At 42.4% G+C, this 14,162-nt stretch overlaps 1 protein-coding gene and 1 long non-coding RNA gene across 10 annotated transcripts in view; one reads left to right on the forward strand and one right to left on the reverse strand.

The window, feature by feature from the left end:
• EPB41L5 (erythrocyte membrane protein band 4.1 like 5) overlaps positions 1-11,057 on the forward strand; it is a 169,921-nt gene extending 158,864 nt beyond the window's left edge. For 5 of the 9 annotated variants that reach the window (XM_019022637.4, XM_019022636.4, XM_063694717.1 and 2 more), the window contains exon 25: positions 6,869-11,057. In XM_019022637.4, the coding sequence (XP_018878182.1) occupies positions 6,869-6,935 (67 nt within the window). In that variant the 3' untranslated portion in view covers positions 6,936-11,057. Of the gene's footprint in view, positions 1-372; positions 424-803; positions 2,007-6,868 lie in introns of those variants that run through there. The other 4 variants (XM_055380521.2, XM_063694722.1, XM_055380522.2 and 1 more) reach the window with 2 other exon arrangements.
• LOC129532168 (uncharacterized) lies at positions 2,009-7,014 on the reverse strand. Its single transcript, XR_010129531.1, has 3 exons — positions 6,923-7,014; positions 4,954-5,080; positions 2,009-2,817 (listed from the first exon to the last, which is right to left on the reverse strand). It is a non-coding gene; the product is annotated as an uncharacterized lncRNA (long non-coding RNA).
• Positions 11,058-14,162: the final 3,105 nt, after the last annotated feature.

Below are 14,162 nucleotides of genomic sequence, written 5' to 3' on the forward strand. Positions count from 1 at the left end.
AGGAGGAAAAAAATAATAAAAATTATTATCTCTAAAGCAGCAATGTCAATTCTTCCCTAACTGAACTATATTGAAATGGGGCAAATCTTTTTTCTGTTTGTTATTTACTGTAGTGGCTTTTTCTTGTATGTCAGTTCTTCCCTAACTGAACTATATTGAAATGGGGCAAATCTTTTTTCTGTTTGTTATTTAGTGTAGTGGCTTTTTCTTGTCAGTAGCAATTTTCTACAAAATTATGAAGTAGACTGTATTAGCGTTTATCAAGTCTTTGCTAAAGATGTTAACAGGCTTATCTTTGTAATATTTGTTTTAAAGTCAATTTGTATTGTTTCTTTTGACGCTTTACTATTATGATTATGCCTACTGTAATAGTGATGAATGATGGTGCCCGTCAACACAGGTGAAGAGGTGCAGTATAAATGGGTAAGTTAGGATACTCCCAGGGTGAGAGCCCTGAGGTGGCTTTACTGATACATGTTGTGAGCTCATTTCAACACGTTGCTTGCTACAGACAGAAACTAGACTCAAAAACTAGAGCTTTTTGTTCAGCATCTGGTTCTTCAACTTTTGATTTGCTAGAACCATAACTGCACCTGTTTTACAAAAGATTCTTTAGAATTGCCTTCACTCCTACCTCAGACCTTTTTTCTGAGTATATCCCACATTTCACATCTCCTCCTTGAAAATGTGGGTCGGTTGAAATACATGCTTTCCTAATTAGAGAAAGGTAGGATGAATTATTAGAGATCATTAACTTGAAAGAAATTCAGTTTAATTTCAAAATTGTTCTCTTGTCTCCACAGTGTTCAAAGTAGCATATCACTCAGCAAACACTTATTGAATGTCTGTGATGTACCAGGCATTGACTGATATCTGACACTAAAGATAACAGTGAACAAGACAGATGAGAGACCTACAGTTGGGAAGCTTACATCTAGTAAAAGAGCGCTTTATACAAATGTAATGGATTATTTTTCTAAGCATTTGTATGCCTAATAATGATCACTGCAAAAATAGAGCTGCACACAGAGAACCCGACGGTAATGCTTTGTAATTGAATTTACACAATAAAATGTGAGCTCTTAAGGACTTTCACATTAAAAATTACAGATGAAAGCAGAGCTTATCTCTTTCTTCCTAGAACTCATGGAAAGGAGTAATAAAGGGCTTAAAGACATAAAAATTACAAATAAACCAGTGGAACAGAATAGAGTCTGGAAACAAACTCATATGTAATACAGTTTTCTGGTTTATGAAAAAAATGATGATGCAATGCTGTAAGGAAAGAACGGTCTTTTAGTAAATCAGCTGGACAGATTAGTTGTCCCTGTGGGGAAAAAAATAATAATCTTGACCCAACTCCATACCATTCACAAAAATCCACTCTGGATGGATTGCAGATCTAAATATGAAACATCAGATAATAAACTTATAGAAGAAAATATGAGTGAACTTACTTGTGACCTTAGAATAGACAAAGATCTTTTAAACAGCTCACAAGGTGCTTTAGTCTTACAGGAAAAAAATCACTTGGATTATATCAAGAAATTTTGTTCATCAAAAGATGTAATTTCAAGATATTATGGAAGGGGAAGCCACAGAATAGGAGAAAACATTTGTTCTCCATCCCTCCTCCTGTCTCTCTCTCCCTCTCTCACCCCCTTCCCTTCTCCTTCCTCCCCAACCTCAGTCTTAACTTTGTATGGCAAAGGACCCACTCATATCTAGAATTTATAAAGAGTTCCTCCAAATAAGTAAGCTAAAGATAGCATAATAGAAAAATGGGCAAAAAGCTTGAATAGGTAGTTCACAAACCAATATCCAAATGGCCAGTAAGCATTCTAGACAGTGTGCAACTTGATTAGTCCGTGGGGAATGTAAATTCAAACTACCATGTCACAGTGCTACATTATCACCAGAATGGCTAAAATGAAAGACACATAGTACCAAGTGTTGGTGAAGATATGGGGCAACTGAAACTCTGTAAATTGGAGTAACCACATTGGAAATAGGTTTGGCAACATCTACTAAAGCTGAACATATTCAGTGATTCTATTTTTATATAAATACCCAATGGAACTATGAATATATGTCCATCAAAAGACATGTACAAGAATTTTTATAGCACCTATATTCATAATAGTCCAAACTGAAAACCTTCCAACTGCACATTAGCAGTTGACTAGATAAATATTAGAAAAGAGCAGTGAAATAACTACAACTAAAATATAGCAGTATAGATGAATCACATAAACATAATTGTATTAATTATCTACTTCTGTGCAACAACTTACCACAAAACTTAGCAGCTTCAAACAATACACACATAATCTCATTTTCTGTGGCTCAGGAATCTGGATGTAGCTGAGCTGGGTTCTCTGCTTCAGGGTCTCTCACAGGCTACAGTCAAATATTGGCAAAGGCCAGGTTTTCATCTGAAGGTTCAATGGAAGAAGAGGCACCAGCCAGGGCTCTTGGCAGGATTCAGGATCTGAAGACCTGTTAGACTAAGGAACTCAGTTCCTAGCTGGTGATTGCCAAGAAGCTGCCCTCAGTCCTTACCATGTGGGCCTCTCCAAAGTAGTTGCTTACTTTATTCTAGCATGCAAACTGAGAAAGCAGTAGAGTCTGCTAGCAAGACAGAAGTCACAATCTTATATAGTCTAATCACAGAAATGACATCCTTTTACCTTTGCTATATTCTGTTGTTGGTTAAAGCAAGTCACAAGTCCTTTCCACACCCAAGGGCTAGAGATTACATAGCAGTGTGAACAGCTGGAGATGGAGATCTTTGGGGTTCATCTTGGAGTTTCTCCACTGTAATAAGGATAAACAAAATCAAGTTCAAACAGAAGCACAACTCTATAATGGTTACCCTTGATGTGCTAGTGAATAGAAGAGAGCCCAAAAGCAGCTTTGGGAGTGCTAGTAGTGTTCCGTTTCATATTCTACATGCTGATTACAGAGGTGTATTCAATTTGCAAAAAGTTGTTCAAGCTGTAAACTCATGCCTTATGTGCTTTAATATATGGATGTTATAGTGATTTTTAAAAATGATGACTGGGTCCCACCCATCTCCACAGATTTAGATTTACTTTGCAGTGTTCTCTGTGTGATACTGTGTTTCAAAGGCATCAAATCATGAGGACAAAGAACAGGAAAGGAGACATCAGCAATTAAGAGACCTCAACAAGTTTTGGGAAGCAGCTAAATGATAAGTGGTAACCAGTTTAGCAGAGTGGAGTAAACTAAAATCTAAGCCTGAATAGGAGAGGGAGTAGAAACAAAATAAAAAGCAAGCCACTTCACACTGCAGAACCCTGAAAAGGCAACGAAATTGTAGGTACCAGATACTTGTGAAGATGGGGTACAAGGAGCTGAGAATATGGGGATTGGTTGAAAGTATTTATGCCCATTTCACCCATCTGCCATCCCACTACCCTTGCCCATTTTAGCATAATTCTGAAGTTTTCCCTCGGGAGGAGCCAGGCCAGAGAGGCTCTGGATCTGGGAATTTCCATTTGGAGTAAGGCTCTAGACTGAACACGGGAAGACTAACTCAAAGTCCACACACTGAAGGGTGAAATTTCCAACGTTCCTTCTTTTCTCAGTTTCCTGAATGCTGTTAGCTAAGTATAAATGTCTGAGTTGAAAAAGTAAGAGGCTTATTCTCTGGAGAAGCCAACCAACCAAAGAGAAAAAGGCCTGCACATACATTTGTGGATCCTCTGATGAAATTGCCAGGAATCTGCCAAATAATCACCAGGGAGCCCATTCGTTGATGAGTTTTGCCCATATATACACAGGTCCCAGACACATTCCAGAGCTTCTCTTTGAAATACAAAGAGAGCTAACGATTGTCAGATATGTGAGGAAAGACCAGAACAGGTAAACTGAAAAACAAGGAAATAAAGGCAATGTGAATTTTGACAAATAGAAGTAGGAAAAAAAGGCAATGTAAATAACAAAAGAAAAGGTCACAAAATCATAGTATCTAAATTTAGAGCGAAGATACTGTATCCATTGCAACAATAACAGGAAACTTAAAAAAAAAAAAGGAAAACAAGGAAGCATTTTTAGAAATTATTAACTATATTAAAAATGAAATCCAAAGAGTGTGTAAAAGATAAAATTGAGACAATCTCCCAAAATGTGTAGAATAGAAAGATGAAAACTGGGAGAGAAAATAAAATTGGAGGATTGGCCTAGGACATCCTATATATGAATCATAGGAGATCTAGAAAGATTACAGTCAATGGAAGGAGGAAATTGTCAAAGAAAGAAATCAAGCGTTCTCAGAACAGAGGACTTGAGTTTCTAGATTAAAGAGGTCTGTTGAGTACCCAGCACAGAGAATGAAAATAGACTACACCAAGGAGCATCATGAATCTTTAGGAGGTCAAAGTTAAGAGAGGATGTAAGTCTCCAGCAAAGGGGAAAAACGGAGTACATACAAAGGATTGGTAATCAGAATGGCAGCAGACTTTACTGACAGCTGGAGATATTGGAGCAGTGTGCTTTCTGAATTCTGGAGGGCAATTTCTCACCCAGAGTTTTCCCAAACTATCAGTGAAGTGTGAGATTAGAATACATTTTTAGACATACAGTTTCCCTAAAATATATACTTTCCATGTAGCCTTCCTCAGGAAGCTACTGGAAGATGTGTTCCATCTAAAATGGAAGATATGTTCCTCTTTTTTATCCAAAAAAGAAGTCATGGGACCCAGGAGGCAGTAGAGAGGTGCAGGGATTTACCCAGAGAAAGGTGAAGGGAGGTTCCAAGATGGTAGCTGCCCAGTGGGTCTAGAAAGGATCCTGTCCAGATTCAAAAAGGAGGATATAGAGTTGCAGAAAGGATTTTGCCAAGAAAAACACAAACAGGCTCCCCACCCTCCAGTTTTTAAAACATTGTATTACATGTCTGAATGTACTGAGAAGAGATCCATGGTTTACCTGAGAGGTTAGGGATAGATGAGAGATTTGTATAGAAAACTGAGAAGTACTCGGGAGGCTGAGGCAAGGAGATCACTTAAGACCAGGAGTTCAAGACCAGCTTGGGCAACATACTGAGACTTCGTTTCTAAAAAACAACAACAACAACAAAAACCACTAAGCCATCACAACAACAACAAAATGAGGCAGTTATTCAGTCCAGGGAAAATAAAAGTTACATAAAACATGAAATATACTGATAGTTGTGAAAATATTTACATAATTACAACAAACACTGAATTTTAACATCATCAAAATTGGTCATATAGCTGTGCTGAAAAGAAGGCAGGATTGTGGGGCTGGGGAGAGGGTGGAAGAAAGGTAAGCCTTCATAGTCCATAGGAGGAAGTCGTTGTATAAACACCTCACCCAGAACAGTCAGAACTTTGGGGGTTTGTGAGGCAGAATCTCTGGAGGCAGGTTTGTTTAAACATTGGCTGCTGGGCTCCACCCTCATAGTCTGATTCGGTATATCTGGGGTGGGGTCTAAGAATTTGCATTTCTCCCAAATTCTAGAGACCCCACTTTGAGAACCAGGGACACAGAAAAGTGAAGGAAAATACCAGGAAAAGAATCAGTTGAAAGTGTTTGTCCCTCAAAGTAGGAATAGAGAGTGGTACAGGTGACTCTGTTTCATTTATAAATCTTGTTACCACTTTCAACATTTTAAGTTATGTCCTTTGTATTATGTACTTTGATATCGTTTTACATCTTTAAACATTTTTTTTAGAGACAGTGTCTCTCTCCATTACCTGGGCTGGAGTGCAGTGTCATGATCATAGCTGACTGCAACCTCCAATTCCTGGGCTAAAACAGCCCTCCTGCCTCAGCTTCCTGAGTAGCTGGGCTACAGGCATATACCACCCTCACCTGGCTGTTTTTGTTGTTGTTGTTGTAAATACGTCATCTCACTTTGTTGCCCAGACTGGTCCCGAACTCCTGGTCTCAGTGGATTCTCCCACCTCACTAAGTGCTGGGATTGCAGGCGTGCACCACCTTACCCAGCGTGTTTTCAGTTTTCACAAAACCAAATCAGATGTCGTTACTTCCTTGCACCTAAACTCATGCAGTTCAATGACAGCAGAAACTCACGAGCCCTCATGCAGAGCCCATGTCTTCTTCTTTTTCACACGGCTCTAACAAAATAGATTAACTGGTAGGAACACAGACACGGCCATGTAGGAATATGTAAAGAAACACAGGGCTGGGTGCAGAGGCTCAGGCCTGTAATCGCAGCACTTTGGGAGGCTGAGGAGGGCAGATGGCTTGAGCCCAAAAGTTTGAGACCAGCCTGGGCAACATAGTGAAACCCCATCTCTACAGAAAAATACAAAAATTAGCCAGGCATGTTGGCACAGGCCTATAGTCCCAGCTACTTCTACTTTTGGGAGGCTGAGGTGGAAGGATCATTTGAGCCTGGGATGTTGAAGCTGCATTGAGCCGTGATTATGCCACTGCACTCCAGCCTGGGCGACAGAGCAAGACCCCGTCTCACAGAAAAAAAAAAAGGAGCAGCAGCAGCAGCAGAGAACAGCCTGAGTATGTTGCCCTTGAGCTCAGCACAGCACTGTTCTTGATACTCATACTAACTAACCCTGACTCATTAAGAAATGGTTAAGAATGTGTTTAACATATTTGCTAAGAAGGGGAAATTGTGCTATCTTTATATTTTATTTCAAAATGAAATAAGCAGTGTTTATCCAGAAATTTCCCTTCTATGGAATATCTCATTGCCAGGTTAGGTGTTACTACATATTGACTTAGGTCTGTAATCTGCTGTACCCTCAAAATGCTCTATGTGGCACTAATGGAGACATGAATGTCCTCCCCCAAACCCCAGGGGTTCCCTGAGTAACCCATTCTCTCTTCCTTTCAGCTCTGGTCCCACTTTGGCAGAAGAAGCTGTCCTGAAGCAGAAGTGTTTACTGACCACTGAGCTCTGAGGGCCTGTAGCTGGAATATGCATCTCTCCAGCATTCCGTCCTGGGATCCGTTTCAGCTAGAATATGTTGGATTCAGGAGCTTGTCCATTATTTGTAGGTAAAAAAAAGCTGCACGTAGATTTGACTTCAACTCCGTAAAAAAGACAGCTGTATTTTCCGTCCAACTGGAATTGTTGAATCACACTGCATAGCTGCCCAAAAGAGAGTGTTTGGTCTTGAACTTTCTATACTTTTATAAATGTTACAAATTCCCGAAACAAGGGAATTTCTTTTTCTGGGGTTTCCTTCAAACTCTTGGCTCCACCTAGCGGTTCTATTTGTTCATAACAACTTCATAACAAGCCTGCCTCTGGTAGTCAACAGCCTTTTGAAAGCTATTTCCATCTAGTATCAGGGTGAGAGCATCCTTGATCTGGCTGCCTGTTAGAGAAATTGCACTTTTCCTGACTTACCTAGAAATCAAGAATTTAGGAAATTAATGTGGACACTATAAAGGCAGACTTAGAGCCAACTTTTTTTTTTTTTTTTTTTTTTTTACAGTTATTACAACACTAAAGAGAAGTTTAGAATATAGAGAGTTTTTAAATGTCTCCCATTCTTTTGATTTCTTACTGTACTGGCTATCTTAATATTTCAAGTTTACATCAAGATAAACCCTGAGAAGAACTACAGAGAAATCAAATAAAATCCTGTCATATTTTTTTCAGCCTGCCTTTCCACAGGAAGCACTCACAGGCACCACACACGTGTCGTGTAACTTATCAGTGGGGTGGGTTACTGTTGAAGAGACCCTGGGGCATTTACCTCAGGCATCTGCACTCCTCCGAGCCCGGTGGAGAATGCAGGCTGCTGTAGTCTCAGGTAATGAAGGCACAGCACAGCAGTACTCCACATTGGTTCCTATTTGGACATAGACTTCATTTCCTTTCAGTATAAGCTGAATAAATTTAGAGCTTTCAAACTGGAAAAAAAAATGAAACAAAACAAATACACCAAGACCAAAATAGGCAATAGGAACAGGGGTGAAGGGATGTTGTTTCTTAAATACCTACCACGTATGAAGCTATACACAGCATATACCGAAAGAACTTGCATTGCAGTAGGAATTCTGTGTTAGTTTAAAAGAGATCTCTAAAACTTCCCCATCCCTTTGGACCTGTACAAAGAAATTCTGGATGTTAAAATAATATATACTCATCACAGAAAAATAAAGTATAGCAATGTCCATCTGTAATTCTAATACCCAGAAATAATGCTATTTAGCTTTATAATTTTCGAATGAACAAGGTAAACCTCGGTTGCCATGGGGAAGAAGGATGATGTGGAAACCATATTGGTAAAGTTGTTAATCCCTCGTTATGGAGAACTGATCTTAAGCTATACCTCCTGGAATTTGCTTTCTAGTTTTCTCTCCTGCAATATGTATATAATTAAGCACTAATTTGTACTGCTTAGCATAAAAGAACATCCAGTCTTAGATCCTTAAAACTTCATGGATTGGACTTTCCTGGGCTCCTTATAACATAATCATGTGTCCAGGCAAATGCACACTAGTGTCTGACTGGAAAGCTCAGGAATTTTAATCTTGCACTGTTTCCCAGGGAGCTGTAGTGATTGGAACCCACTTTTGCACAAAACATTTTTGCAGAAGGAAAGTCAACACTTCTTGCTGGCTGCCTCCCCTTAGCCATTATGCTAAAAACAGCTTCTGAGTTTCACTGGTGGCTCTTGCCAGTTCTTAATTATAGGACATATTTTCTCAAAGCTGAAGGTGACACCTAGAACCAGGGACTTGACCCAGGACATGACGGAATGAGCATCAAATTTTCAGTGTCTTGGCAACCGTTGATGTCCTACAGGGTTACCGTTTTGCTGCTCACCACAGAGCAGCTGAGGCATTACGCCTTGGAAGACCTAAATCTCCCATCCAGTTCAGGAGGTGACAACATCCTTATTTTAAACTTCCTAAAATTAGGAATTAGGTAGTTGGACATAGTCTGTGACCTTTATGTCTTTGGATACCTGTATTCTTGACAGTTAGAATACTGATAGGGACTTTGTTAAAATTCACTTGAATTTCAAGCTCAGAGGAAATTTTGTCTCATGCCCTGACATGAAGTGGCAAACACGGAAGTTCGTACTTGAATGCTGAATTGGCCCCGACAGATTAAATGCGTGTTGCGGATTGGTTTCCTGTCATAGCTGCTGCTGCTGCCATGCGCAGAGCTGCTGTAACAGCTCTTCCTGTTCTGCTCCCCTGAGAACAGTGTGGTGGGGAGAGGCAGGGCTGAGGTGGTCTACGAATGTGGCAGGTAGGGAAGGGGAGATGTCTGTCTCTTGAGAAGAGAGAAGCATGTGTGAACCCATCAAGGATGCTGGCAAAGAGAAAGGTTGCAGTTGATAGTGGGTGAGAAGCAGGCTGGTGAGACTGGGCTGAGGTTGGAGAAGGGGCAGCCGGGGGCACTGCTGAGGGTTTGCCGTGCAAGCCTCGGAGCACGGTGGGGTGGCGGGGAGCAGACAGTGCTGCCTCCCTGCGGGCAGACAGGAGAGGAACCTCAACTCAGTCCATTTCATAGCCCTGATAGGGGAAGTGGGAGTTGACAGGGTGGTTTAAAATAAGATGTGAAGGTTTCAGTTACCTGCTCTAGACTTTGCCTGAGAACTTGTAAATTAATTAGACCTAATTTGTGACATGTCAGTAGCATCGTCTTTTGACACACAGGAGGTCATGGTCATTTCAATCCTACTCTTGAGGAGACACTGCTGAACAGAGGAATGATTCTGTTCCTTGTGTGCTTACTTCCTTGACACTTATACATTAAGAAAAAACTTTTAAAAATATTTCTTATAGTCTCCTAACATTTGTCTCTAGCCTTTGCCTTTGTACAATCACAGATATCCTCTGGAGATTTAAGGATGAAAGCCCTGAGTTGTTCTTGGGTTCTTGGATCTGGACTACTTGTTATCTTATGCTTCCCACTTCTGGCTAAAACTTGCACCTCTTCTTCTCTTAGCTAAATCCCAAAATGAAGATTTCCTTCAGAAGTCTTGCTAGCAGAATTATTTATCAGTCACAGAGAGAAAAATCTGCTATTTTTCTAAGTAAGAGTCTCGAGAAGCAGAGTTTTTGTCTTGTCATTGAGAGGAGTCAGCAGTCTTGTTCTGTAAAGGACCAGAGATGGTAAATACTGTCCCACTCAGCCCTGCTGGCACAGCACAGCAGCAGCAGCCCCAGCACAGCTGTGTTCCTGCGGAGTCTCCTTTACAAAGCCGCTGACCCCTGATGTGAAACTTTGTAGAGCAGCAGAGTGGCTGCGTGAAACGGGAGGCTGGCAGGTCCTCAGATAGGTTCTGCAGTGTTACCTGTCACTTGGAGGCAGCCAGCACTTCTGGACATTGCATCCTCATTCACACATGTGGCAGCTGAACGAGGTGCTGTTGTGGGTGTCTCAGCTCTGAGAGTCTTTGTGAGTTCCCGCCGATTTTTAATTATTCATGCCCTTGGCCATGTAGTTGCTTGGAAACCTGGGGTCTTCTGCAGACTGAAGAAAACACATTTCTAGATTATTTGTCCTTTTTATCCTCTCAAAAATTTAAACACTGTACCTCTTCAGTGGTCAGAAGAAAGTTGGAAACTTTTCCTACATATTAGGCATTAGTATGAGGACATTTATTTGAATTATAGAAATTTGCCCTGAGCTGAACTCGGTTGTGTTAACACATTGGTAGAGCTATGATTCCTTCCCAGTTCTAAGAGATAGGATCTGTAAGTCCCTATGTCACCACATTGCTTGAGATGATCATTCAGTTACTTGTCAGGATCTCTCCTCTTCAGAGAGATTTTTTTTTATAGCACAGATTCCTTTGCCCCTTTTATCTCCTTATCTGGATATGATAAGTGGTTATGAGGGTCTCACTAACTATTTTGTGTTTACCTTTTATATGTGTAAAACTTTGCAGTAGCATTTAAAGTGTAATTTATTTTTCTATCAAGTGCACTATTCATTTAGTGTGTTCCGGTTTTATAGGACTTGTATTAGAAACACTGCACTGAGTTGTTTGTACACTGAAATGAGAACTCTAGATGTAACTCTATTCAAATAAACCTTCGTGAGACATTCATGTTTTTGTGCACTGTTTCTGTTTCTTGGAACTGTGATTCCTACATGCTGACCTCAACAGAGCTAGACCACATCCACTGTTGGTACGAACGTGAGGGAGTGAGCAGAAGCAGCCGCACTGTTTGTAGGTTGATTTCCGTGTTTGTGGTGTAAATTTGGGAGTAGGGACATTTTCAAAGGTTGAAAACCTCATTGGTCATCCCCAGCATATCCTGGAAGGCACAGTGGTCATTCCAAGGACAGCATGGTGCAGTATCACCACAGCTTTGGGCATCGGATCTGGGCTCTACTGCTTAATACCTCAGGTTTTTTGTCTGAAATGGCACATGAAGTGTGTGTCACAGTGTGTGGTAGAGAGTATGCAGGTGTTGACTTCTCCTTCCCTTGGCGCCCACCAGTCCCCAGCCTTCTCTGGGTTTGCACTGCACCATCCAGCGAGGAACAGTGCCACCTGGGTTAGTTTCAGGACTTCTGCTGGGCAGAGTCATACTGCACCATATGGGTGTTGGCAAAGCTGAGAAAAGTTGGAAGTCTTCTCTTTCCCTCTCCCCTCTGTTTTCTGCCTGGGAGAGAGGCCCAGTTGGGCCCTGGAAACTAAGGAGCTTTTCTCTGCTTTTTGGAGATGTATGGAGAGGGGCTGGAACCCAGATGCAATCACCTGTACCAGGAGCTCTTCTAAAAGGAAGTTTTTGGCAATAAGTAATGAAAGCCACCAATAAGTAGCGAAAACAACTCACTGGAAAGATAAGGACTGACAGGAAGATGGAGGATGGGCAGCAGTGGAGGTGGAGGGAGTGTGGATGGTGTCTCCACAGGCGCTGCCTTTAGAGGGCACCCTGGCCAGGCTGTGGTTCCCCAGAAGGAAGGGGAATGGATACTGGGCTACCAAAACCACCAAAAAATAAACCCATTGTGTCACCCAGAATGGGCTTTTGTGGCCAGCACCAAGAAAGGCCTGGAGGGGCTAAGAGGGTACAGATCTCAGGTCACTAAGGTTATTGTCAGGCCCAAGAAAAAGAACTCACCATTAGTTTGGTGGCAGGGTGGTGAGTCGGAGTGATCTGTCTCTGGCCCCAGCCTTGTCCCAGCAGATGTTCAGCCCACTGTGCTTAGATTCCCAGACTCGTCCTGAGGAGAGACCAGCGGGGTGGCAGAGCAGCCCCTCCCCCACAGCAGGGAACCCTCTGCAGCCCAGGCTGGCGTATCCTTCACACTTGAAGTGCACCAGGCAAGGATAACAGTCAGCACATGCTCTCAAGCTAGCAAATCACGATATTAGGGCAGGAATTGATTTTCAAGATTACCAGTCCCAGCCCCTCAGTATGTAGATAAGGAAACGGGTCAAGAGAGGGACAGGAACTTGCCCTAGGTCACATGGCTAGGGATGGAAATTCAAGTCTGAGCGTCCAGGACATCTTCCCTCAGCACTGCTTGTCTTGGCTCCCTAAACTAGACTTGCAGCAAAGAGTAGTCTGAATCTGCCGTGTCCCCAAGGCCCTTCCAACCTGCATCCAGAATTTCCACAGGGGAAGTCAATCTATTCAAATCCTCATGGCTCCAAGCAGTGCCTCCCCAAAGGAGAAGAAAACCATAACATGGATCTGGAGGGAGCTTCTGCCATCCTTCAGGGTTCCCGAGGGCCTGAAATAGCCCTTCCTCTTGCCTGGGTTGTAGCCGATACCCTTTACCTTGGAATGATCTTTCCGTTTACCTTGTGCTGTCCCCTTAAGAGCTCTGAGTACCATTTAGGTGGTGAATTCATAGGTATTCACGGGAAAGCTGCACCATCTCCCTGGAAACTCTCACTTGGTTTCCTGCTGATTCTTAATCTTGTTCCAGGTTAGGAACTCTTGCAAATACGGAAGCATGGCAGCTTTGCATGCAATTTCATGTGCTTGGCCATGCATGGTGGCTCACACCTGTAATCCCAGCACTTTGGAGAAGCCAAGGTGGGTGGATTTTTTGAGCCCAGGAGTTTGAGACCAGCCTGGGCAACATGGTGAAACCCTGTCTCTACAAAAAAATACAAAAATTAGCCAGGCATGCTGGTGAGCACCTATAGTCCCAGCTATTCAGGAGGCTGGGAGGATCGCTTGAGTCCAGGAGGTTGAGGCTGCAGTGAGCTGTAATCCACTGTACTGAAGCCTGGGCAATGGAGTGAGACCCTGTTTCAAAAAAAAAAAAAAATTTCATGTACTCATTGATCCCCCAGGGATTCTCAGGTTGGAAGCCCTGCTCAGTGGACTAACAATGGGAATGTCAGGCCAAGGAGCTGTTGGGATGGAGTGGGCAGAGAAACAGGCAGGCCTCTGGGGCAGCTGGCAACTCCTCTTAGCTTTGGTGAGTAATAGACGCTCAAGAAACGCATGTTCGGTAAAGCCTTCAAAACATACAAAGTTCTCTGCCTAAAAGATTAAAGCACACAACACTTTTAGGCCAGCCATTTTATCTGAATTAGTACTGAATTACAACATACTACACCCTGTTGGAACTGCATCCACCAATCCCTCTGCCTTATCCTTGTAAAATGGGGATGATTCTAATACTCCCTCACAGCGTGGGAAGTTAAATGAGTTAATACTGCAGAGTGCTTACAAGTAAAAGTGCTAACAAATGTTTCCAGTGTGAGTTCTTGCCATTATTTATGGTGATGGTGGTCTGTTCTTAGCCAATCTTAATTTCTTTGCGTTCTTCCCACCCAAATGGTGAATTACCATCACTGGAGAGATCCAGCCACCATTTCTGAGGGCCTGGTCTCAGCTGCAGGAGGGAAAGCACCCACAGAGCAGATTTCCTGGTCACAACTTCTTGGGTCCACCTCACCTCCAGGACTCAGTTGCCTGCTCTGTTTGTACTCCAGGGCTCCATGGCAGCTGTCTCATAGTCTCCACTCTGTCCCTCTTCAGGGGCCCCTCATACTCTAAGCAAATGACCTCATGTCTACCTTGCAGATTAAAGCAGAAAGCATCAGGCAGGAGCACTCTCAGCAGCCCTTCCTGTGTCTGCTCCCACGTTTCCTCCTCCCTCCCTGTTTAAATGGACGTGCTCATTCCACAGCTTGTGCCCCGGGTCCCTGACCATCTCCCTTCTAAGGGGACTTACTCTG

The sequence above is a fragment of the Gorilla gorilla genome, chromosome 11, assembly GCF_029281585.2.
Source record: "Gorilla gorilla gorilla isolate KB3781 chromosome 11, NHGRI_mGorGor1-v2.1_pri, whole genome shotgun sequence".
Classification (NCBI taxonomy): Eukaryota; Metazoa; Chordata; class Mammalia; order Primates; family Hominidae; genus Gorilla; species Gorilla gorilla.